The 27,360-nt window shown below is 39.5% G+C and overlaps 1 protein-coding gene across 5 annotated transcripts in view; it reads left to right on the forward strand.

The window, feature by feature from the left end:
* Positions 1-27,360, forward strand: part of CPNE4 (copine 4) — a 514,588-nt gene that overhangs the window by 468,951 nt on the left and 18,277 nt on the right. For all 5 annotated transcript variants that reach the window (XM_035278318.3, XM_078354991.1, XM_035278321.3 and 2 more), the window contains 3 exons: positions 6,556-6,615; positions 17,735-17,868; positions 26,493-26,547. In XM_035278318.3, the coding sequence (XP_035134209.1) occupies positions 6,556-6,615; positions 17,735-17,868; positions 26,493-26,547 (249 nt within the window). The remainder of the gene's footprint in view (positions 1-6,555; positions 6,616-17,734; positions 17,869-26,492; positions 26,548-27,360) is intronic.

The raw sequence follows: 27,360 nt of genomic DNA on the forward strand, positions 1-27,360 counted from the left end.
TCCTGCCCCAAAGACAAGAGAGGTCTGCTGATAGTTCAGGATCTTCTCTGCCCAGAGCAGTGCCAGAGGGAGATCTCCAAATGGCGAAGCCAACATTTCTAAAACACCTACTATGTGCCATTCATGGTGTCCAGTGGTTTTTTTGTTGTGGTTGTGATTTATTTATTTATTTATTTATTTATTTATTTATTTATTTATTTATTTATTTGAGACAGAGTCTTACTCTGTCGCCCAGGCTGGAGTGCAGTAGCACCATCTCAGCTCATTGCAACCTCTGCCTCTTGGGTTCAAGCGATTCTTTTCGGTCAGCCTCCTGAGTAGCTGGGACTACAGGCACGTGCCACCACGCCCCTCTAATTTTTTGTATTTTTAGTAGAGACAGGGTTTCACCATGTTTGCCAGAATGGTCTTGATCTCCTGACCTCATGATCCACCTGTCTCAGCCTCCCAAAGTGCTGGAATTACAGGTGTGAGCCACTGCGCCTGGCCTGTCCAGTTCTTTGTATGTGGTACCTTACTCATACTAAAAGGATACCATAAAAATCTGAAAACAGAAGATTAAAGGTCTTAGGAATTCCTTCCAGAGGGGCTACAGCTTTGTAAAGAATCACATGTGGTAATAATTAAACTTCTTAACGCAAAGCCGGGAGTGATGCTACCACTAGTTGAGTACTTACTATGCAAGAATAGCTACAATAAACTGTCTTTAACTCTTACCACAACTCTGAGATGTCCACTTTCAATTGAGGCTATGTACCTGGCTCAGATCACACAAGTAGTAAATTTAAGAGCTGAGATTTTAACCCATGTGTTTCTGACTCCATCATACAGGACTCAGTTGCTATTCAGATGATAGATGTGTGTTCATGTTGAGAGAGAGAGAGAGAGTGTGTGTGTGTGTGTGTGTGTGTGTGTGTGTACAGGCATATGTACATATATGTGTATGTACAAAGGTCTATGTCAGAGATATTCTGGATTCCATTCCAAACCAATGCAATAAAGCAAGTCATACACATTCTTTCATTTCCCAGTGCATATAAAAGTTATGTTTACGCTATCCAATAGTCTATTAAGTATGCAATGGCATTATGTCTAAAAATTTACATACTTTAATTTAAAAATAGCTTATTGCTAAAAAGAATACAACAGTCATCTGAGCCTTGAGTAATAATCCTTTTGCTGGTGGAGGATTTTATCTGGATATTGATAGTTGCTGACTGATCAGGGTAGTAATTGCTGAAAGTTGGGGTGGGTGAGGTAACTTTTAAAAGTAAGACAACAATGATGTTTCTCATTAATTGACTCCTCCTTTCATGAAAGATTTCTGTGTAGCATGTGATGCTGTCTGATAGCATTTTACCCACAGTAGAACTTCTTTCAAAATTGGAGTTAATCCTCTCAAACCCTGCCACTGCTTTATCAACTAAATTTAGGGAATGTTCTAAATTCTTTGCTGTCATTTCAACAGTGTTCACAGCATCTTCACCAGGAGTAGATTCAAGAAACTACCTTCTTTGTTTATCCATGAGAAGTAACTCCTCATCATTCAAGTTTTATCAATTGTAGCAATTCAGACACATCTTCAGGCTCCACTTATAATTCCAGTTCCCTTGCTGTTTCTACCCCATCTGCAGTTTCTTCCACCACTGAAGTTCTGAACTCAAGGTCATCCTAGAGGGTTAAAATGAACTTCTCCCAAACTCCCGTTAATTTTGATATTTCGACCTCCTCCCATGAATCATGAATGCTCTTAGTGGCATCTAGAATCATGAATCTTTTCCAGAAAGTTTTCAATTTACTTTTCTCAGATGCATCAGAAAAACTACTGTAATGATAGTTATAACCTTATGAAATATATTTCTTAAATAAGAAGACTTGAAAGTCAAAATTTCCCTTAGATGCATGGGGTGCAGATTAGGATATTGTGTTAGCAGACATGAAAACAACAATAAAACTCCTTGCATATCTCCATCAGAGATTTTGTGTAACTAGGTCTAGTGTTGACAAGCTGTAATATTTTGAAAGGAATCTTTTTTCTGAGCAGTAGGTCTCAACCTCAACGGTAGGCTTGAAATATTCAGTAAACCATGCTGTAAACAGATGTGATACCATCCAGGCTTTGTTGTTCCATTTATAGAGCACAGGCAGAGTAGATTTAGTATAATTGTTAAGGGCCCTAGAATTTTTGAAATGGTAAATGAGCATTGGCTTCCACTTAAAGTCACCAGCTGCATTGGCCCCTAACAAGAGAGTAAGCCTGCCCTTTGAAGATTGGAAGCCAGGCAGTGACTTCTCTCTAGCCAGGGAAGTCCTAGATGGCATCTTCTTCCAATATAAGGCTGTTTCATCTACAATGAAAATCTGTTGTTTAATGTAGTAACCATCATCAAATGATTTTAACTGGCTCTTCTGGATAACTTGTGGCAACTTCTCCAACAGCATTTGCTGCTTTACTTTACACTTATGTTATGGAAACAGCTTCTTTCCTTACACCTCATAAACCAACCTCCTCTGCTAACTTAAAACTTTTTTTCTGCATCTGCCTTACCTCTCTCAGCTTTCATAGATTTAAGAGAGTTAGGTCCTTGTACTGGATTAGGTTTTAGCTTAAGGAAATGATGTATCTAACTTGATCTTTTATCCAAACCACTAAAACTTTCTTTACATAAGCAAAAAGCCTGCTTCACTTTCTTATCATTGGTATGTTCACTGTTTTAATTTCAAGAATGATTACTTTGCATTCACAACTTGACTGTTCAGTGCAAGAGGCCTAACTCTGGGCCTAGCTCAGCTATAGACATGCCTTCCTCACTAAGTTTAATCATCTCTAGCTTTTAATTTTAAGTAAGAGATATGTGACTCTTCCTTCCACTTAAACACTTAGAGGCCATTGTAGAGTTATTAACTGGCCTCATTTCAGTAGAGTAGTGTTTCGGGTGATAGGGATACTCAAGGAGAGGAAGATAGATGAAGGAATGGCCAGTCAGTGGAGCAGTGAGAACACACACAACAGTTATCAATTAAGTTCGCCATCTTATATGGGCTTGGTTCACAGCATCCCAAAATAATTACAGTAGTAACATCAAAGATAAATGATTACAGATCACTGTAATAGATATAATAATAATGAAAAAGCTGGAAATATTACAACAATTACCAAAATGTGACACAGACAGAAAGCGAGCACATGCTGTTGGAAAATGGCACCAATAGTCTTGCTCAATGCAATGTTGTCAGAGACCTTCGATCTGTAAAAAATACAAAGCTGAACAAAGTGAGACACAATAAAAGATACACCTATACATATATGTGTGTGTATGTGTATATACACACACAGAGAGGGTCATGGTCCCTAATTTGTAATTTTTTGACTTTATAATGGACCTATTAGTATATAACCTCATTGTAAGTCCAGAAGCCACTGTACATACGTGTATATGTGTATATATATATAGTCATGTTCTGCATAATAATATTTTGCCAATGATGGACCACAGATATGATGGTAGTCTCATAAGATTATAATGGAGGTGAAAAATTCCTATCACCTAGTGACTTGTAATCATTGTAACATTGCAACATAATTACTTTATTTTTTAAATAAATTTAGTGTAGCCTAAGTGTTTATAAAGTCTACAATGGAGTATAGTAATATTCTGGGCCTTCACCTTCACTCACCTCTCACTCACTGACTCACTCAGAGCAACTTCTAGTCCTGCAGGCTCCATTCACGGAAAGTTCCCTATACAGGTGTGCCATTTATTATATTTTATACCAGATTTTGATTGTTCCTTTTTATGTTTAGATACACAAAGACTTATAATTGTGTTACAATTGCTTACAATATTCAGTACAATAACATGATGTACAGGCTTGTGGCCTAGGAACAATAGGCTATACCAAATAGCCTAGGTGTATAGTGGAATATACCATCTAGGTTTGTGTAAGTATATTCAATGATGTTCATGCAATAATAAAATCACCTAATAATGTGTTTCTAAGAATGTATCTCCATCATTAAATGGCACATGATTGTGTATATGTATACACGTGTGTATGTGTGTATACATACATAGATATATGTTTCCTAGAAGGAACCTAATATGTATATATGCAGGATCATATCCTTACATAATAAAATAGTGAAACAAAAGAGTAATTGATCTGCTTTGGGTCACATCCCTACTTTTTAAACCAATCACTGGGACTAGGGCATAATGTCTTATGATTGGCCAACTGGGGTCATTGTATTAATCTTTTTTTTTTTTTCAATATATTTCGATGCTTTTACAACTTTGGGCCTTATGAGCCCAGGAGCGACTACTCTCCCAATGTCGGCTAGTTCCTAAAGACAGCAAACAACTTGCCTTCTAGTGTGCCTTTGATATGCAGACCACTCGTTTTTTAGTTCAAATCCCCAATCACCTGCCTTACCAAACTCTCACACACCAAGCCAATGTTCTCCCACCTTATATGACCCCAAGGCCAGGTATCATTTAACTAGAAACCATTCCTATGGTTCTAACAGATTTCAGAACCTGCTGAAATTATTCAAACTATCCAACTCTAGGCCTCCTTAGCAGCTTACCCTGCCTCACCTACTCCTTCCTGTGAAAAACCACAATAAATGCTTTTCCCATGCTTTCCCCTCATTGCTTTTGTTTCCTGAACTATCCTGGTCCCATGTGACCTTCCTATGTGGCATAACATGCCTCCTATCCTTTGAGGAACTGTGAGCAATAAACTCTTCTTACAGAGACAGCTGTCTCCATGTCAAGCATCTTATTGTAACTGTACAAATCAAATCCTGGGTATATTCTAAATAGTCACGTGACTATCCCTGTGCCCAAAGAAACAGGAGAAAAGATCTAGATGCAACGGTTATATTTCCCCTTAAGGCGACTATGCACACAATTGTTTTTGTTCTTCCATGAGTTGATCTTATAGTACAGTACTCAAAAACCACTGTTATTTTGCTCACTTTCAAGTTCTTATTTGATATACAGACACAGGAGCACAGCATCCCAACTATCAGGCAAAACATTGCCAGCAGGAAGCCAAAAGCAAGCATTATTTAGAGGCCAAGTGAACATCAATCCTAAGAAAAGTATGCCAATAGAAGTGTGTCACCTGGAGATGGTATCTAGAGAGGCAAACAGTGATTTTTAGCATCGGTCTCTAAGAAGCTTCCTGAGGCCAGGTGCAGTGGCTCACACCTGTAATCCCAGCACTTTGGGAGACCAAGGTGGGTGGATCACCAAGTCAGGAGTTCAAGGCGGGTAGATCACAAGGTCAGGAGTTCAAGACCAGCCTGGTCAAAATGGTGAAACCCTGTCTTTACTAAAAATACAAAAAAAAAAATTACCTGGACATGGTGGCAGGTGCCTGTAATCCCAGCTACTCAGGAGGCTGAAGCAGAGAATTGCTTGAAACCGGGAAGCAGAGGTTGCAGTGAGCCAAGATTGTGCCAGTGTACTCCAGCCTGGGCAACAGAGTGAGACTTCATCCCCCCGCCCCTGAAAAAAAGAAGCTTCCTGAGCAATAGATGGAATCTGAGAAGTGAGAGTCAAAAATTACAGTTACTGACCATCCAGGTAGAAGGATCCAGACTGTAAGCTCCATGACTGCAAGTACTGTATGTTTCTCTAATTACTATATCCCTAGATTCTAGTACATAGTGACTGTTCAATAAATAATTGTTGAATCAATGAATGCATGAATATCACCAAGAGCCAAGCCAAGCAGCATCACAAAGAAATGTGAATTAAGACCAGAAATCCCTAAGGCACCTGAGAACACAGATGATGGCAGTTGGCATAATGCAACAACCATACTGACTTCCAGCATAGAGGTCAAAAAGATAGAGTATGTAACCCAGACTTGCATGATTTGAGTCTCAACTCTATCATTTATTAGCATTGTGATCTTGACCTTAATTTCTTCATCTATAATGAGGGTACAATAATAATAGTTGTACCACCTTCATACGGTTGCTCTGAGAATTAAATGAGATGAAAGATGCTAAGTACGTGGCATTCAGCAATGCCCAATAAAGATTAGTCATTGTTGTTCATGGCAGGGGAAGGGTTTAACTAACTGGAAATTGTTAGTAGATTACCTTCTCAGCTAATGATTTCTTCAAACTGCCTATCAAAATCACGTGCATATTAAAGATGTCACCAGGACTGGGACTTAGACACAGGGAGGCAAGACTGAAGTCAAGTGTGAGACATTATTGATTTCAAAACAGTAGTGACATTTGAAAATATAGTTTTAGTCTCATCTCAGCGGCAGAAGCTGATTAAAATTTGTATAAACCATAATAGAGGGGAGCAAGGGATGGATATTGGCAGCCCTCACAGGCTCATCTGTATTGATATTGCTTTCCTTCTCCCCTTTAACAGAACAAACTTAATGACCCATCATTTTCTGACTATGTCTGTCTGCCCTTTCCTCTGGTTTAGCAGCCTAACAGTCACCAACTGTTAGGCCTCTGATATATCAGGAAATAGACTGTGCTGTTATTAACCCAGTTTCCTCTCCCCTCCTCTGCAGATCCACAAGATGCACTCCTTCTTGGACTACATCATGGGCGGCTGCCAAATCCAGTTTACAGTAAGTTGTTTCCATGTTTGTTCTTATTCAGGAAGCAAGAGATGAGGAGTGGCACTGGGTTTGGGGGATAAGGTGACAAAAGCTTAGCAAAACCTTCAGTGGGCTTTGTTCAAGTCCCACTGTTGAAACGTTGTATGGTATCATGTTTTTGAAATGTGTTCACACTTCTGTTTAGTAAGTAGAGTTTTCAGCATCATATCAGGAAATATATGCCACTCAACCTCTGGTGGTCTGGGGAACCCTCCTAATGCTTCCCACTTCTTCAGTAACTATGTGAGGCACAAAGCAGTATAGCCTTTCAGATTTCATCACCTGGTGAGAAAAAGTGGAAGAAAGTAAGCCATGCAGTAAGTTCACTGAGCCAAGGAAGATACCATGGTTACGTTCATGTGACCAGTGGTCATATGACCACAAGCACCAGTGTCATACCCAGTGGTCAGTACCAAGAGTAAGCCATACAGCAATAAAAAGATGAATTCCAAAGACTGGAGGACCAGGCCGAGGTCCAGGTTGAGAAGTAGAGTGGGTGTTTAGACTCAGTGGGTGGATCGAGGATCATTCCCTGTATGTAATTTGTGTGCCCTTGGGATTTACACACCCCTGATGTATATTTGACTGGGTAGGCTGAGTCTTTTTAAAACGCCTACATAGGTCAAGGTTGTGAGTCCATCTGCACTGGAACAACTGGCTTTCACTGACTTAATATAATCCTCCTAGGTTTGGTCAAATGTGACTTCCAGAAAGAGTATCTCCAGATGGCAAAAGACAGATGTGCTAGAACCCTTTAGAAAGCAATGTGGATGTAAACAAAAGAGATACAATTTGTACAGCATTTCTTTCTCATCTTACAGAAGTGTACTAATGAAGCTCAGCCTTGTTCAGCTCCCTGACTGGCTCAGTCATGTGAAAAAAAAAAAGAAAATGGATTTGAGTTTTTAGTCCAGCTTTGGACCCAAGAGGATAGACAGGACCAATATATTCCTGGAACCAGGGATATGGTACTCAAAGGACTCAAAGGGGTCTCAAAGGAATGAGATAAATGGCCATTAACTAAACCAGCCTCTCCTTAACTAGGGAAGTGTCCTCTGCACTAATCTCAGGGAGGTTTACTTATGTCCTGCCTAAACTTGGGATATTGTGCATTTATCTCTGAACACTTACAGGTGCTAATTTTAGAGTTTGTTCACCTCTTTAAAGTCTAAGATTCTCTGACGCACAGCCAGCAAGCCTTCCTACATTCACACTGTCACATACAGAAGGTAACAAGCATGTGCTGTTCACTGAGGGTACACATCTAACTCTAGCTGTCCTGTAGGCTTATTGCTGCTCTGAGCATACCCAAATGGAAGTATGGAAGCAAGCAATGTCATAAAGGAGAGCTATGGGAAATAGTTTCCCAAGATCTTAGGCAAAAAAAAAAAAAGTGATTTCAGGAAACTATTTAGAGGTTTTTCAAGGGAAAGCTCTATTGATTTCAGTCTGGTTTAGATTTTGTAGGTCCCATGCTCTTGAACAAATCTGTATTCAACCTTCAGGGGCTTGCTTTGCCCTTCAAATTGTGCTGCAAGGAATTTTTGCCCCAACAAAAATCAGGAGCTGAACTCCAACCCAAAGGGTTCCCAGCTCCACATCCTGACTTCAGATGTCCTTGTGTCCTGCTTTGTTCTCCCCTCCTGTCTCAGCCTGCTGACCTTCCCCCACTGGGAGTACCACTTCAGTGTTTGTCACCAAAAACACCCCAGCTGCAGCTTCCCATGCCCTGCAGTGTCAACTGATAGACCTGTGGGAGGTGCGAGTGAGGAGAGCAGTCTGGAGCCAGGAATAAGAAGAGGAGAATGTACAGATGAGAGCCAAAGAGAAGGAGGCAGCCAGCAATAGTTCCTCCACAAAGCCCTTCCTTCTACAGGGCTTCAGGTTGGAGACTCAGAAGAGAATTGCTAGGTATTCTACTCCCAGTGTTCTACCAAAGGAAACATACCAGTCACTTCTCTGTGATTTTCTTCCAAAATTAAATTGGCTTTCTCATTATAAATTTTTATTGCTCAAGTGGTGCAACTTAATGTAAATTATAAGCTGTAATGCAAATTGTTAAGAAAAAGCATCCTGTCTTATTTAATTTGGTCTGTGATTATTATATGCCTGGTTATTTTACTGAAATTATCTGGCAACATGAATAGGAAGTGGCAGAGAGATGAGAAGTGAAGAGAGGAAGGCTTCCTGGCATGGGGATGGGCAGAGGAGAGAGAGAGAAAGGGTATTTCATTGCAGTAATTACACCTCAGAGGCTTTCAGAGGCAGAAATCCAAATTGGCACGTTATGTAACCCTTGGCTCCTGAGCAACCAGGAGCTTTAGTCAACACAAACTTTTTGTCTCCCTGGAGAAAGGCCTTCAAGCACCAGAGGTGACACAAAGTTCTAGATGTTCCCCATTTCCTTCCCTAGAGCCACTTTTCATCCTCCTCCACTCTCCCTTCTGTGCCCCAGGAAGCCAGCCTCCTTAGATGCACTATCCAAGCTCTCCAGCTCTTAAAATTTTGGTTGAGTTTGTCCAACGAGAGGCATCCATCAGAGATCAAAGAATAGGAGGAGAGAGAACTTGGAACATTTATTTCTCCAGCTGTCTGCCTGCCAGGCTGTGGTTTGGCAGCAACCTTGTTCCTGACAGAATGTTCTGAAGATACTCCTCTTACTGAATTCTAGTAACTGCTCCCTCCCACTCTTTCTGGTCAGTTTCCATTAATCTTTTCCACATGTTCTGAAATTTTCCCTTTGTTAAACTTGCTCAAACACCTTTTGGGTAGATTTTTGTTTCCTGTAGTAGCTCTGACAAATACAAAATATAAGCAGGGGCTGGGAGAAAGCCTTTGCATCTTCCATAGATGCTGGTGTTTCTTGTTCAATCTCAAAAGTGTTAATGATGGGGCATCTTTCTCCTCAGCTGCTGAGCTGCTCAAAATACTTCTGTTGAATTGTAATAAATTGAAACCTTAACCTTCAAAGGGAGGTAAAATTTAGAAAAGAGAACAAATTGGATAAATAACTATGATAATGGGGTTTTGCTTTAAAAAGCATCCCCCATAAACTTAAATATTTGTATATCCCTATATTCTAATTATAAATACTAAAACCTTACTTAGGTTAATATGAATAAGCAGGATGTATTTTGGGAAGTGTAGGGGACGAGGTTGGAATCGGAACTTGAAGGGCTTTGAATTTTTAGATAATTTGGTGGATAATGCATGTTCAAAAGGACAATGAGGACAGCATTGAAGCAACAGGCACATGCTTTAGACGAGTAAAGGCTGGGAGTGTTTGATGGTGAAGGGAGAATGAGAGATGAAGCAAGGAAAGATGGAAACCCATTGACACAGGCCTGGTGCCAGGTAAAAAGAGGCTAAACAATAGTGGCAGCAGCTGGACAGGTACTGTGGGAAGAACAGCACTAAGCCTCCGCCTGGGATACGATGAGAAGACTGAAAGCAATCAAAGCTTTTGTGCCTGACTGACAGAGCATGGTGGTTCTGGTCAGGGAAGGAAATATGCAAGTCAAGAGCAGCTGCAGGCAAGATGATGAATTTGGCTTTGGACACGTTGGCAGTACTTTCAGGTATCTCAGTGGAGATGGTACTTATAAATATGGACCTGGTTTCAGGAAAGAGTCAGGAGCTTCATGTATGTAGGTCTGGATGAGATGTCCCAAGAGAAAAATATAGAAGGAAAAGGGGCCTGATGACAAGAAATTGTAGAGAACTCTATCTGGCTGCAGAGGAAAGAGGGGCAAACAGTGGAGAGAAGAAATGCCAAAGGAGAGGAAGGCTCAAGAGGAGGCAGCAGTTCAGTTGCCCAGGAAGAAAAAGGTAAGCTTAAGATCAAGGGTGACAATCTTGCACAGTAAAGAGAAGTCAGAAGGTGAAGACCACACGATGAGTAGGCGTATATCATCTTCAAAAGAGCAACTTCAGCAGAACAAGTAGGTGAGACCCAGGAGTTAGAGTGTAAACAGAAGGTAAAGAAGTGAACAGAGCAGGTATAAGTCTTCATTCAAGAAAGTTGACAGTGACGGGAAGGCCGGAGGTATGAGGAAGATGGCAATTTAAAGATTAAAAGAGAAGAGATTTTAGGCTAGAATCTGAATAAGCAGAGGCAATAGCCCAGTGAAAGGAAAGAGATAAATGATGCTAAAAAGAGTCCTAGACAGTCAGTGATTCTTATTCTTTTTTTGGTCACCTGAACCACTTGAGAATCTGATACATGATCTATAGCCTCTTACTGGTAAGTGCACACATCCAATTTTGCATGCAATTTTGGGAGGTCAAGGGCACCCCTGAAGACAAATCTTGTACCTCACATGAATCCTTGAATCATAAGAACCTTAGAGCAACTGTAGCATCACAGTCTTTGAGGAGGTGGGTGGAGGTGACACAGAGACCACAGGGTGAGAGATTGAGTTCGGCCCATGGTAGAGCAGCTAAAAATAAAACCAGATAATAGAATTTCACACACAACATACAAAGTTCTGGATAGCGTAAGACAGACAGATGCCGTAAGCTATTGGAAAACAAAAAAATGGTAGAAAAAGCAAAGGTCTTTTTGAAAGTTATTGCTTTTTTGTATGCTCAAAAATGTTCATTGTAACACAGATTTTTACGCAGATAAGCTGTCAGCAACCTAAGTGCCTAATAATAAGATAATGGCTATGTAAATTACAGTACTCCTTTAAATACTATGTTATTTAGTATCATAGTATTTAGTATTGACTATGATAAAGCCAATTTAAATTGTAATTCTAAGGTTTAGATCATAACACGAGGTCATGTTTATGACATATTGTTATAAGCGGTGGCTCAAGCCTGTAATCCCAGCACTTTGGGAGGCCGAGGCGGGTGGATCACGAGGTCAAGAGATCGAGACCATCCTGGTCAACATGGTGAAACCCCGTCTCTACTAAAAATACAAAAAATTAGCTGGGCACGGTGGCGCGTGCCTGTAATCCCAGCTACTCAGGAGGCTGAGGCAGGAGAATTGGCTGAACCCAGGAGGCGGAGCTTGCAGTGAGCGGAGATCGCACCATTGCACTCCAGCCTGGGTAACAAGAGCAAAACTCCGTCTCAAAAAATATATATATATAAAGCAGAGTTACTCTATGATTACAACTACATATATAAAATACCTAAAGAGGAAAAGAAAAATAAAATATGATTTACCAGCCTAGCAGAACAGTGAGTGATTTTTTATCTTATTATGTTTAAATGGACATTTTCTTTTGTGTCATTTTTAAAAATTGAAGATAAGGTTGCTTTTTCTTTCCTCTGACTATTGTTTACATTTTAATAATACAATAAGCTGAATGGAACGTCTCCCAGAATGACCTTCAAGCCTAAAAACTTAGATCACTTGTTAAAGGTTCTCTCAGGAAATCTTTTCTTCTTTTTTTTTTTTTTAAAGACTCACTCTGTTGCCCAGTCTGGAGTACAGTGGCACTCTGGCAGCTCACTGTAACCTTAAACTCCTCAGCTGAAGTGATGCTCTTGTCTCAGCCTCCTAAGTAGCTCCGACTACTACCATGTGCTACCACACTGGCTGCTTTTTAAAACATATTTTTGTAGAGACAGAGTCTAGCGACGTTGCCCAGGCTGGTCTTAAACTCCTGGCCTCAACCTATCCTTTCATCTCAGCCTCCCAAAGCACTGGGATTATAAGTGTGAGTAACCATGCTCAGCCTCAGGAAATCTCTTCTAACCCTAAAACATTTAGGGCATTCTATGTGCACACTGTGGCCCAGTTTATATGTTTAAATCTTTATTGTACATCCCAGATTAAACACTGATCTACTCTGGTGTAGACCTTTGAGTCTACTTACTACTTAGTGAGCCCTGCTTACTGAATTTATGCAAAGCCAGGGTACAATCGGTTAAAGAGCCAAATGCTTTGCCATTTCCAAAAAATGAGCCAAGTAAGCTTAGGCATCTTTCCCTATTTTCCTATTTAACGGACACTCTTAGAAAGTTTTCTGAAAATAGAAAAGAATAAAAATGTAACCTATTATTTAAGAAATGGTCCAGACTAAACAGTATCTCCACCTACAAGATTCATTGTATAGGCCCAAATTGTATGCAGATATTTAAAAAGAAAAGGAAAAAAAAAGCTGCCCAAGAATATGATCTCAAAGGTACACTGCAGGTACAGCTAACCAGAGGTTGTTACACAGCAGCCTCCCTTAGAAAATGTCGACAATGTTCACAAATGACCCATTTGTCAGATGAAGGGAAGGGATCTGAGGAGCGGAGTTGTTTCATGTAAGAATCTAAAAATGCCCAAAGAAAGATGCTCATCATTTGCAACCAGCCTTTTCCCAGGAACAATTCCACACACTGGTATCACGGAGGGAGCATTTTGCACTCTTACTTTACAAGGCTTTGCAAAGCTGCTCCACAGCTCTGCTTAATAATGAGCAGTGGCGTCCTAGGCAGAAGGAACAAGCACTGGGTGCCTCTTCTCGTGCTGCCTGCCACGAAGATTGGAGCACATATCAGAACCACAGGTCTCCATAAATGCTTCGTATCAGGAAATGAAAATGTGGTGGTTCTATGAGCTCGCCGGCATTCAGAAAACCAGGCATCAGTAGCCACCTCCACAAACTGGCATTTTTCAGTCATTTTCTTGCTTTTATTTCTCAACTTAATTCCATCTTTCACTGCCTCCCTGTTGCTTCCTAAAATAAACCTAACTTTTCATTCTGTTTTCTTTCCACTAATGCTAACTTTAAAGAACACAGAGAATTCTTGGTGGAAGACCACCCCCTGAAGATAGATAATGTATCTCCAGCTTCAGAAAAGAGGCTTTAGAAACCACCACTTTTGGTCAAGCATGGGGGCTCACGCCTGTAATCCCAGCACTTTGGGAGGCCGAGGCAGGTGAATCACAAGGTCAGGAGTTTGAGACCAGCCTGGCCAACACGGTGAAACCCTGTCTCTACTAAAATACAGAAAATTGGCTGAGCATGGTGGCGAACACCTGTAATCCCAGCTACTCAGGAGGCTGAGGCAGAAGAATAGGGTTGAACCTGGGAGACAAAAGGTTGCAGTGAGCCGAGATCACACCACTGTACTCCAGCCCAGGGACTCTGTCTCACTTAAAAAAAAAAAAAAAAGAAACCACCACTTTTCTTTAAAATAAATAAAAATATTTTAGCTGACTCATACTTAAGACTGTCCACTGCTCTCTAGTCGCATGATAAAATATTTTGTGTTGATCCATGAGAACTATAGAATGAGAAAGAATCATAAGCCTATTTCCTTTTTCATCAGTTAATTTTTAAGTTCATGGCCACCCCCACAGCTATATGAGAATTTCCTGAGGTGAAGTGGCCTCTCTCATTTCATAGACATAGGGACCATTGCCATGGGAAAAGTGGAAACCCTAGAGGCCTGCCTGAAAGGAAATAGTAAAATTTCCACGGGGCATGTTTGAATGTTTGCATGGTACCACCAAGAACAGGCAGCCCAATACTAAACTTCTAGCATTAGCCTGTACATTGTTTCATTATCTTCAAAATATCTTATCCTCCTCTGTCACCTAAAAATCTAGCCATTTCCTTTCCCTAACTGACATCCAACTCCACATTCAACTGGTTACTAAACCCTATTCGTTTTCTACCCTTACTTTCTTCAGTCACTCTTCCCTTCTCACCATCATCTCTGCCCTACCCTAGTTAAGCGTAAGAAAATTATTCCAAGCCTGATGATAAGAGTTGATGGGAATGAAAATGACATAGTAGGGCCAGGACAGAGGTAAAGCAAGAGAGCACCTGGGATGCAAAATTTAAGGAGACTCTCATCTGCGGATTTTACAGGTGTAGGGTCCGCTGAGAGTGAGTGCCTCCTTGGGTTTTACAAACTAGGTACTTCTTTTTGCCTCACCCCATCCCCAGCTCTATGATATGTGTTTTTCTATTACTGTTGCCAAAACTTATGTATGCTTGTCCAGACATTACGCATGCTTGTCTAGATATAACAAATTCATCCAGGTGATATACTCAGGCTCAGATGCTGCCACTGGGTGCCTGCATACGTCGAGTATTTTGTCAGTGCCTAGGAATGTTTCTTGAGCAGCCATTTTTCGTTATGGATTTTTTTCCTCTGGCCTGTTACAACCTGATTTCATTTTCTGGTTTTATATCAAGACACCAGCATGTTTTTGTCATCACAGAACACCATTAACACTCTAGGAGTCTCAGTCAGGCAGCCAGCACATGGGAGATTGTTAACTTCAGTATCAAGAGGCAGAAGCATGACAGTGGTGAGAAGGTGGTGATCCATGATGAAAGATACCATGAACAGAAGTGAGGTGGGCCACGGGGTGCTTGTTATTAATGGTAAAGTATTAACACCTGTCAGCGATTCACGTTTTAGATAAATTAAAGCAGAATCAAGGGAATCGCCATAACAACATCTTCACACTCTCTTGAATTCCTGAAGTACTAACATGCTTTCCTCAGTGGAAAAGAAGGGGCTTTATATCTGGCCTTTCCAGCACTGCTTTTACTTTTTTGTTTTGTTTTTATTTATTTATTTTTACTTTAACCTTTTAAACACTACCTATACCTGTGCAAAGTGCCATCATCCATTAAACATGTCCCATTAGGAGTAAAGGCAGAGAATGGCATCTGTGAGTTGAGCTTGGTAAACCCAGGAGGCCCCCGAAAATATGATTTTCTCAAACATTGTCTCTCAAACATCTCTGGAGCACTCCTCTCAGAAATTTCCCTGGAATTATCTGCATGTGTTTGGATCTCTGTCTTGTTGAGGCCTCATGGGCAGATCCTGGGGTGCTTTTCCCTTCCTTCTCATTCAGAAAATCCATATAGGTTTCTCCCTCCCACCAGCTTTTCATCATAGTCCTTGATTAAAAGGATGTCACCTAAGGTCTTTGTTTCTTTTTTCCAGTGGGTTGGCTCTCACCCTCAGGATAAACCCATCTCAAAAGACACTGGACTTTATTGGTCCTCCTGGGTTACCTCCAGTCATCCTCAGCAACAATTCTCCCACTATTGTGTGTACAAACATACATACACACATATTTCAATTTTCCTTTTCTTAACTTTTACGACTCTTTTGATAACAAAGAGTTTATTCAAGGAAACTCTTCCCCGAATTACTGTGATTGCCTCCTAGCTAATCTCCCTACGTCCAGGCCAAATCTCCTCCATTTTTTATTGGAATAGTTATGCCCATGAGAAGTCTTGGTGTTTTGGTCATAGACGTACATGTTCTCCTGGATGTATGATGGCAGAATGGAGAAAGGTAGAAAAGAACCATATAGGCTTGAATATAAACCCAACTCCAGGCCCTCTTCCCCTATGTCACATGAAAATGAAGTAATATCATGCCCTCTGTGTCACACACAGCACAGTGCCTGGCACAGAGATGACTTCTCTCTTCTTTCCTTTGTTATTCAAAGTAAGGACATCTAAGGGTCAGGGAGAAACTGCAATTTCTCTTCACATAATCTTTTTTTTTTTTTTTTTTTTTAGCATCTCTTAGTACTAGCATTTATCAGTAGGCATCCCCTGATCTTTAAAAAATCTGGGTATTCTGCAAACAGAATTTATCAGTAGGCATCCCCTAATTTTAAAAAAAATCTGGGTATTCTGAAAACAGAGTTTGAATCCTAACTGACTTTATTTTTTACATAGTCCTGTGGAGAGGCAAGGAAGAAAAAGAAAAAAAATAAATAAATAACAGAGATGAAAAAGTAATTTCGTCTGATCTCGGAAGCTAAGCAGGGTCAGGCCTGGTTAGTACTTGGATGGGAAAAAGTAATTTCATGAAAGAAAATAAAAAAGGTCATAAAAGAAATACTGTTAGTTAGCCTATGCTTTTCTTTCCTAGTCACCCTGATTTGATTACGGGGTATAATATCAGATGTGAATAACATTCTTTCCCCATTAACTTATATGTTAAGAAGCACAAACACATGGCAGGTTTTCTCTGTTCCTTTAGAAATAAGGTCCAACTTTCATACTTCCAATGGTATTCCAGTTATTTGTTATAATGGAATTTACAAATAACATTTCCCATTATGATCCCCAGGATCATATGAGAAAATAGAGCCTTTCAGCCATAGTAAGTCAATGAGTGCATTCTACCGTACCCAGGAAGGAAATGAAATTATGCAACACAAACATTTCTTTCTTCCCCTATGACTTTTTTTTTAACCTTCTTCCCTTGAAGCTTAAGCAGCATTTTAAAGAGATTTTTGCTGGGTTAAATTTTATTTAGATGGTGGTGATGTTGGAAATTAGAAGAAGTGTTTCTTCTCATGTTAAAATCCTCAGGCTTAAGCATTTATTGTTCTTTCTTGTTATAAAGAAGTGTTCCATGAGTCAACTTGTACTTACATGATTATGATACTGGGGGTCAGAAGAAATTCAAGAAGTTGGAGGATAAATGACTAGTTGGTGACAAGACAGGTTTCCCTTCTCCAGTTTCCACGCACAATGCGATAACATTCAGGCATCCGCTTTGTTGTAGGCAGGAGTTCTTACTTGAATGGGAACCAAAATGATGAATGCCTTTACGCAGAGCTGCTCCTTGCAGAAAATGTGTTATAACCACTCTAACAAATCTCTCTGCATCTGGCCACTCATGGAAATATAACAATGGCTTTGTTATGAAAACTGTATATTTAACACAGAATTTGGTTTTAAGGGATCTTACCTATGCCCCATAGATGGAACTGTTCTACCCAGGGAGCACAGAAGTCTTTTCTTAGTGAATTGTGAAATTGGAGGGCAGATATTCTATTGTTACTGTTGCTGCCTGGTGAGATGGATCAACAGCATCTGGGCTTTCTGATCTATATATGTCAAGCTCAAGTTCCTATTTAAACAGGGAGAATATAGGGGACTGGTTGGGAGGGAGATTGAAGACTGCAGAAATGGTCTCAACCAAATTAATAACTAGGTTTTCAAGCTAATTAATTTATGCTCTTTCTTTATTGGCAGAATATGTAATGTGCTATTTTTCACCTGAGGTCATGTCTCTCTCATGGCTGATTACAATTCCTAGGGGATGCATTCACTTTAAATTTACCTTTTCTTGTATTTTTCTCTTTTAGGTAGCTATAGATTTCACTGCCTCAAATGGGGACCCCAGAAACAGCTGTTCCTTGCATTACATCCACCCTTACCAACCCAATGAGTATCTGAAAGCCTTGGTAGCTGTAGGGGAGATTTGCCAAGACTATGACAGGTAAGAGACTTCAGGGCATTTGGAGCCTTCTCATCTCTCATGTGGGTGAGATGGTCTTTGACTGATCATGGGCAGAAAGTGGAAATTAAGTCAAGTAACTTCTTACGCAGTGGCTGCAAAAGCTTCATCCTCTCCATGCTAGAAAAACTAGCTTTATCCTCTCCATACTAGAAAAACTAAGTTTGTACCTAGCTCACTTTGGTCACCAAACAAAAGCCTTTCTCAGTTTTCTTCTCTTAGTTGGCTTGCAAGACAATTAGATAGCAATTTTGGTTTCCATTTTGTGAAGTCTTAGCATGTGCCTTGCTACTCAAAGTTGTTTGTTCTAGAAACATTCTAGACCTGCTGAATTTGAAACTGCATTTAACAAGCTCCCCAGATGATTTGTGTATACTTTAGAGTTGTAGAAGCACAGGTCTATTAGACATTGCCGCATCTAATCTTCACATTAACCCTTATATAGTGTGTATTCCTTAGAAGAAGGGAATACCGTACAGGTGGTTAAGTAATTTGTGCACTATCACTTAGCCAGAGACAGGACTTGAACCCAGGTCTACCCACTCCAAAGCTTAAGTCTATAATCACTATGCTTCACTGACCTCAAAAGCCATTGGTAACTTCAGCAGAGGGTGTGGTACATGTGTGTAGCCAGATGAGTATGTATGTTTGCATGTGCATGTATAGAAAACGTGATTTAACATCAGATCGATATTCTATGTATTTTTACCTGATGATAAAAATAAGGAGTATCTTACATAAATTACATTAAACTGAATGTATTCTGCCTTTCCAGTAGTTTTAGAATAAATTCAAGGAATTTAGATGTTTTCTTAAGGAAAGCTTTTTGAAGTGAAACCAGTGTAAATATAAATATGTGTAAATCTCAGTTAACTCCCTGGTGTGATTGTAAACCAAAGCTAGTTAGTAATGAGCAGCAACAAATTGACATTTCAGACAAGGAAAATAAAGAAAGCAACTCTGTCCTTTAGGTTTCAGATGAATTTTGTAAGATAGCTTGATTTCTTTTCCTTCTAGTGTCATAATGATATTAAAAATATCATCAAAATGATATTGGTGATAATCATAAAACCTGTTATCCTCCACATCACAGGAAATGACACATTCTCATGACTAGAATGTACAGAGAAACTAATAGAACAGGGTAATGGGAAAGGTGCAGTCAGTCTCCTGCCTGCCTGTGTCTCTGGATTAAGCTTGGTCATCACCAGTAACTCAAATGTAGTGCAAAGGCAGTTCGAGAAAAAACAGGTCCAGTAAAATCAAAAAGCTTTAAACACTCAGGCCCTTGCAGACACTTCCTCTCCTGTACATCTAGGAAATAAGTCAATTATTATTTTAAATTACCTTGTTGGAAAAACACCTCTTATACTTAATCTTGAGGTATTGACAGTGAAAAACTTCCTTGAGTTAACTTGAGATAACTTGAATTTCAACACTGATTTCTTCAAGCCCCAGTGCAGGTGGTGTGGTGGTGGGGGGGTTCCTAGAGAGGTTTGTGTCATATGAGTATTTACACCAGGGAGAGAAAAGATAGGCCAATTGTATCCACTACATTGGAAACGTCTCTAAACTTCCCCAAGACACAAAGCCAATAATTTTCTTCCTTCTTTGTATCAAACACACATTAATAATCTAGTATAATAATGTGTGAATATGTTGAGAGGCAAGAAGCAGGAGAGTATCTTCAGGATTCATAACTTTTCAATCCCAAAATGCTTGCAAAGAAAAAGTAGGTAAATGCACTTAACACATATCTCAAACAGTAGATGCTTAATTAAAAAGTCAACTCTGAATCTGCAGGGAAGAAGGCAGTCTAATAAAGTGCAAAGAGAAGACTGATGGGTTTTCCAGAAATTAAGATACTAGGCCTCAGAGCCCTTACTGCAGCAGATTTAGTGGATAATCGCAAAGAAGCTGCTGAACATCTCCATTTCCTGATTGCCTCACATGCAAAATGCAGACTATAGTCAGAGTGACATGTATATCTTGTAAAGCTTTTATCCCTCTGTGAGCCAGACGAAGTCTGGGGAGCATTTTTTGTTCCCTCAAAAATGCAGATTCAATATAAAAATAAGATATGAGACCTTAGGAGTTACATGAAGAATCATAAATTATTGTTGAAAATGTTTTAATAGAGTAAGATTGACGTTATCATTCCCAACTGGCCAAGAAAATATAGTTTCTACAGCTCAATGGAACAATTATTTTTTCCATATATAGAAAGCAGCTCAACATTAAAATGGGCAAATCCTTAAGGAAGAAAAAGGAGGACTGAAAAACTCCAGTGCTCCTTTAAAGAAGCTCCGTAGAAGAATGTGTATTGCAAGCTGCTCGCTTGAAAACTGACAAGGTTCCGCTGTTTCTCCTTTGTGTGGGTGGATAGACAATAGACAGGCAGAGTCAGGAAATTTCAAGTCGGGGCTCTGGAATTAATTTATTCTCACATCAAAGTCAGTGAGGTTGGTGCTCAAAGAGAAACACTTGAATAAAAACTGACAGAAGGCATTGTTCCCCCTCCTGCAGTGACACAGAGGTTTCTAATCCCCATGAGCCTTAGAAATTCCTCCCAGCCCCTAGCAGCCAAGAGTTTTCTTTCTGCCTTGTACAGTCATTGCTACCAGGTCATTATGAGGTGATCCATGAAGTAGAACAGCTTGAGAGATGGATAAAACTCTTCTCAGAATGGACTTGAAGGGAAGTTTCCGCAGACAGCTGCCTGCCTGCCTGCCTGTTCTATCCTTCAGCCTCTGAAAGAGACGATACTGCGCATTCCCTCTGCCTTGACCACCCACCCTAGCATAACTATTTGTGCACACACACAAAAACACACATGCATGCATATGCACACATACACAGACCCTCACAAGTTCAAGTTGTAGCACTTCTCTAGCTTCTGTATCCTGGTCTCCCTAGACAGCTCAAGGGAGACATCTTCTCTTCAGGGCCAGCAGGAATACCAGTCTGTGAAAACCTGACATGTTCTCTAATAAAAAGCATGGCCTATCTGCTGTCAAGACAGTACAGAAACTGACCATGTACATTTCTTGGAAATACCAATTGCCATTTTATAGACGTGTCTACCCCAGAATGAGACAGATTTCAGAAACCAAAGCATGGTTTCTCCATGGTGTGGTGGTTATGGTACAAGGAGACAAAGTTAGAACTGACACCCAATCTGACAGGTATTTTCAAGTGTAAGCACTTGTTTAGGATGAGAAGACAGTTCAAATCACAGTGTTACCTTTTCCACCTATTGTCAGTCAGTGGTTCTCAGCCTTGGCCACACATTGAAGCCATTTGAAAAGCTTTAAAATGTACTGATGCCTGAACCCCACCCCAGAATCTCTGATTAAATTGTTGGTGTACATCCTGTAAATTAGAATTTTTTTATCCAGCTAGGTACCCAGGGTTGAGACCCAGTGTTAAATCGTGAGAGATGGGTCAGATGCAATGGCTAAGGTCCAATGCCGCATCTACTTAAGCACCAAACACCTCATGGGGAGCTGTAAAGACAGAATATTTAATGAAGCACAGTTTTTCCCCAAGTAGCCCACAATCTCATTGAGGAGAAACTTGTGTAAATTATAGCCCAGCATGGCCAGGGAAGTGTTACCTTGTATAGGGATGGGAACTGTATAAAAGTGGGAAGGGCTAACTCTATCCTTTGTGGGAAGAGGGGTGTTCAAGGAGGGAGTTCTGGGGATGATAATTTCTGGGCTGATCAGAATTTGGCCTTCAGATTTGTTGTTACTAGAATGTGGATGGATTTATTCTCCTTATTCTGAATAATTCTACCAGACAAACCTTCTATGAGGACAGAGTCAATGGGGATGATAGAGCATGGGGAACTGGTGACGGGTAGACCTAGGTTCAGACCCCAGCTCTGCTACCTTTGTTGTCATAGATTTACATTCTATGGACTTTGGTTTTCTTTATTGTAAATTGAAGATGTATCTCACTTCCCTTGCAGAGCAGTTATAAGGATTAGATATAAAGCAGCTAGTTAACACAGGTTCCATCTCTCATAAATACTCAGTAAATGACAGGGGCTATTATTGTTAATACCCTAGACTTATATTTCAAAAATGATCTGAACACAAAGGGGGATGGAACTATAGAGTCCATTCTAAAGTTCACTTTGGACCAATGATCTTTAAAATATTTTTGCTCACATACTTTTAAAAAGAATTTTATAAAAATGTATAGCTGTCACATTTTTTACTAAAGTCTAACATTTTTTTCATCATGAGTTTATATAGTGACAAAGAATGAAAATACTAGTGTATTGTAAATTTGGACATCTAATAATAAAACTCTTATGTAACTCTTGTGACTGTGTCAAGTAGAATCTAAATGCCATAACTCTTTGATAACCACCATCATCCACTTTGTAAAAAATGAGCAAGCTCTTCAATGTGAGTTGAGAATTGTAATTGTTCCTTCCTTTTCACTAACTTATATTTCCATTCCCTTCCCCTAAGAATTTTATCCTAATATATCTTAATATATTTCGTTTGACATTGTTATGATCACTGTATATTTCTGTAATCAAAATTTAAATTTAAAATTTTTTAGTTTCTAAAAATTTCTAAGATGAAAAAATTTAAAGTAAAGAATATCTGGGTTTTATTACAATTATTACTAGTGCATAATTGATCAAAAGAACATAAACAGAATTTCAGTATAAATTTTTTCTATAAATACCTATCAGAAATCAGCTCTTACTGAAACAGACAATGGGTCATTTTTCCAATTAGTATATAGAGCTTCTGATAAGTGCTACCCAGTGCTAGAATGGGAGAGTCGAGCATCGATTCTAACTCAATTTTTTGCTCTTATCAATGTAAATTCTAAGAAAACATGTTCTTATAAATAAGTATATGAAAATAAGTAATTTGACTAGCAGTATTACTCAATTCTTTCAAGTTATATACCAAAAAAGTTACATAATGGCCAATCATCAAAATGTTTTCTTCAATGATCTACCAGCTGACATCAGCACTTGCCAAAATTTATTTAAAGCAAAACTTGGCAACTACCTGACTTGCAAAAGGATGTTTTTTCCTAGTGAAACATTCACATTTAGAATTATTCTTGTCTATGTTGCTACAGAGTTTTTACACTCTGGAGCAATGGACTATGATGGTTAAGATTCAGAATACGTAAAAAAGAAGGATAAGTGAAAGGAAAGGTATGAATGGAGAACAGGTCTCTCCATCACAGGCATTCCCAGAAGATCAGTTTCAGCAAAAAATACATATGGATGAGGAGGACCTGAATACTGATTTCCCTTTAAAAAAAAAAAAAAGTCATGTTCTCATATCCCCAGAAGTGCTTTGCATTTCCAGGTATCCCAGTTTTAAGACCTCTGCTTTAGAGAACAGTTTTCATTAAACGTCTAAGTGCTCTGAAATGCCATATTGCTCTGAATTTCATTTCCTTGTGGATATAGTAATTTTTCTTTATGTTTATTAATGTTTTGATTAATCTTAATATCTTCCTGAGCAAAAAGAGAAAATAGTGGTTAAAAATCAATCTTCCCTCTGAAGGTCATTTGACAATAGTCATTCCCTAAAAAGGTCAGGACAGCTTATTCATTACCACTGAAGAAATTGGGCTTTTTTATTGTGTATTATACTATTTTATTCTGTTTATAAGAAATATTGCCTTTACCCATGTGGTAACAGACCCCTACTTTTCCAGATTGTCCATCTTTGCCAATCATTTTCCCATCAGTTGCTAAATGGCCCTTTGCTGGGTGCTGAGTGGATCCAATCTTGAGTTCTTAAAGTGTTAGGATACACTTTCTTTTGTGCTCAACTTGCCTTCTTTTGCTTGTTGTATAAGAAGACTCTTCTCTGCCTAGTTTTATTTTAAAACAGAAATAATGGATGTTCAAATCCATTGTACTTAGGCTTAAAGCTTTTTCTTTAGAATGTTTATTAGTTGGAGGCTTTCTGGTGGCTAAGTTCAGACAATTTATCCCTCCTGGTTCATTAATTATTCCCCTTGTAGGTGAGGCATTTTCCCTACCTTCCTACTCTTGAAACTTAATTACATAACAGTGCATCATGCTCAGCAAACTTTGAATCCCCAAGGGTGGCTTAGAAAGTATAAAAGGAATATCATTAACGCTACAACACCATAGGGATTAGAAATGGATGGATATTAGAGCTTGCCCCTCCTAAACTCATCAAAAAAAAAAAAAGAAAGAAAGAAAGAAAAGAAAAGAATGAATGTTGAGACTCCCAGTTTCTCTATTTTGACTTCTGAGTCATCTTCGAGACCATGATCCATCCTCCACCCAGGAAAGCCTCATTTCAGACTTAACTAGAAAGTACCCTAAAATCCCCCTCACAGATCTCTTCTCACACCGCCCATGCTTGTTTTGTTTAAGGAGGAATTGCTGAGACAAAGTATTTCAGTATGTCCAAGGACCAGAAGCATATTTTCTCCTACCTGTAGCTAATCCTTCATAAGCTGTGTTGAGTCTCTATTTACCCACATCAATGCCTTCTCTAATACCTGGAGACGCAATGCACCACAAAGCCTGAATTGACCCAACAGTGAGGAGAAACGGGAGTTGGTGATTTTTCTAGAGAATGTACACTTTGATTTCAAAGAATTCTGCCTTCCTTTTTTCTCCCAACCCCTAACCTCAAATTTGATCCAGTGGACTATGTTTTGGTAAAGTTTTGTCAAAACCATCATTGGCTAGTAATGGCCTCTAAGTCGGTTAGGTGGCGATAAGGGAGAATCTGGCTTTGCTGCTTTGACTTCTCTGTCAGCCTGTGGATTGGTGGGGCTCATCCCCTTTTGCTTACAGACGTTTAGAACAGTGAGCCTTAACCTGAATTGACTGAATATACCAAGAACAGAGAAATGAAGAAAATGTAAAACGAATCTCAGTTATGTTCTTAATGGGAGAAGAAATAAAAGGTAGATAACATGAGAAGGACATACCTTTGCCAAGAGCCCTGTGGCAATAGCCACCTGACAGCACAGTATTTGATTAAAGAGGATCTTATTTGTTGTCTAGTCAGGGGGACAGATTACTGGAAGTAACAGTAGGAAATCACGTTTAATACTATACAAAATCATTAAATTATAATGGCATAACAGAAAAGGCATGGGCTTTGAAATCACATAATTTTCCTTGGTAATCACCACAGGCCATGTAGCCTTTCTGAGGTTTTATTTACCTGTAAAATGGGAATAATAAGTAGGTGAAGCTTCCAGGATTGTGTGAGAATTTAGTAAGTATGTACATCATTTATCAGGGGCTTTGTCCATTGTATGCATCAACAAATGATAATTATTCTCATCCCCATTCTATCAACCATAGTACAATAAAGTTAGAGTTACAATCTAAAATATGTGAATGAATAATTAAGAGAGAAACTCCAGTGTGCATAAGATAACTCAAACCAAAAACTATATAAGTGACTCTTGGGTTTTCACGAGAATTCTCCCTTCTTTTCATAGAATGTGGCTACATTTTCATAATTAAAATTCATGGATTATGTATTCATTAACTATTTATTCAGCACACATTCTATGACAAGTACTATAATAAAGGATAGGGCAGGGGGCAGTTGAGACAGAGGAAAGTGGAGATATAAAGATTTTAATACAAAAGACAGGGTCTCTTTGAGTTCAAAAAACAAGACATGTAAACAGCTTATCACTGCATGTGATGAGGTGATGGGCACAATGAGTCATGTAAAGGGACAGGCTCTGTCAAATTAGCCAATCTTACAAGCTTTCTGCTGCTTTATTTTTGTTTTTATTTTGAGATGGAGTCTTGCTCTGTTGCACAGGCTGGAGTGCAGTGGCGCCATCATGGCTCACTGCAACCTCCACCTTAGGGGTCAAACAATTCTTATGCCTCAGCCTCCCAAGTAGCTGAGATCACAGGAGTGTGCCATCATGCCTGGCTAATTGTTGTATTTTTATTAGAGATGGGATTTCTCCATGTTGGCCGGTCTGGTCTTGAACTCTGGGCTTCAAGTGATCTACCCACCTCGGCCTCCTAAAGTTCTAGAATTACAGGCATGAGCCACTGCACCTGGCCCCATTGCTTTGTAATATCCACTTAGATTCAGTCTTGTCTGTATTTGAACTCTAGCTGTAATTAGCAGCATGATCTTAGGCAAGTCACTTTACCTTTCAAGGCATTTCCTCACCTGTAGAAGAGGAATAACAATCTCTTACTGTAAGTATTTTAAAAGATAATACATATAAAATGTTCTAACACAGTCACCTAGTTACCTAGTTCATGGTCCCTTTTCAAAAAAAACAGAAAGTTGGAGTGGGGGGGGCCATTGGTGAAACTGTAGAGCCAGTTTCTTTCGTATAGAATCTAGCAAAATAATTAAGGAAGAAGTTGTAGACTAATAACTGTGATGAACTTAGGGGGTTATTTCTTGATTGCAATTATCTATGCTATTGCTACCCCTCATCACCACGGATAATCAAGAAGCATGAGTCAGCACTGGCGTAGCAACATGGCCTAGCAAGGAAATGCAGGTTTATGATTTTTCTTCCTCATTAAATGAATAAATGAAGCAACTTCTTTTTTCTTTTTTTCATTTTGGTTTCAGTGATAAAATGTTCCCTGCTTTTGGGTTTGGCGCCAGGATACCTCCAGAGTACACGGTGAGTGAGTAAAGATGACATCTTCTTTCACTTTGCTTTGGTCAAAGGATAACTTGGGTTTTCTTTGCAGCAGCCTCACTCTCTTGACTCTAACATAACCATGTCAGTAGGACCAAAAGAGTCAGAAATGGTCTTTGGAATCAGTGAGATTAACTCCCCAGAACCTGTCTCTTGATGAAACCCTATCTCCTGGTATTTTGGATGGATCTTCTCAGAGGTCCAGATGAAGAATTTGATGGTTTCGTTTCTTAAAAATGTGATCATGGTCTGAGGAAACACTCAGGAAATTGATCTCCAGGGGCTCAGAATCTATCCATTCATATATCCCCTGGGAAACAGAATTCTATTGGCAATGCCAACTGGGAAAGTCCATGACAGTGGAGTCTACAAGATTCCTTATCCCAACACTTCTAGTCCAAATCTGGTATGGGAGACACAGAAAAGTTGTGAAGAAAGAACTATTATGACTTAGAGAATTGGGAAGCTGAAATGTTCTTATGATGACATTGGAATTCTATTTGTTTTTGATAATGATTTCTCGTGACAGAAAAAAGTCAAAGATTGTGTGTAGATAAATTTGCATTGTGATGAGGCTAAGACACTACTGTGATATTCTAGATGCTCCTATAGGACATTCTCCACAGAGAACTCATGCTCACTAGGTGGGGAGAGCCTTGGAGAAACAGCAGGGTACCTGCCCAGCCTCCACCTTACCAGTGCTTCTGAGGCCTGAGCTAAGTACAAACCACACCACCCAATCCTGAATTTCTCTTTTGCTAGCTGCATCTGAGCCACAGGTCAAGAGGTAGATGC

This window comes from Callithrix jacchus, chromosome 17 (assembly GCF_049354715.1).
Source record: "Callithrix jacchus isolate 240 chromosome 17, calJac240_pri, whole genome shotgun sequence".
Taxonomy (NCBI): domain Eukaryota; kingdom Metazoa; phylum Chordata; class Mammalia; order Primates; family Cebidae; genus Callithrix; species Callithrix jacchus.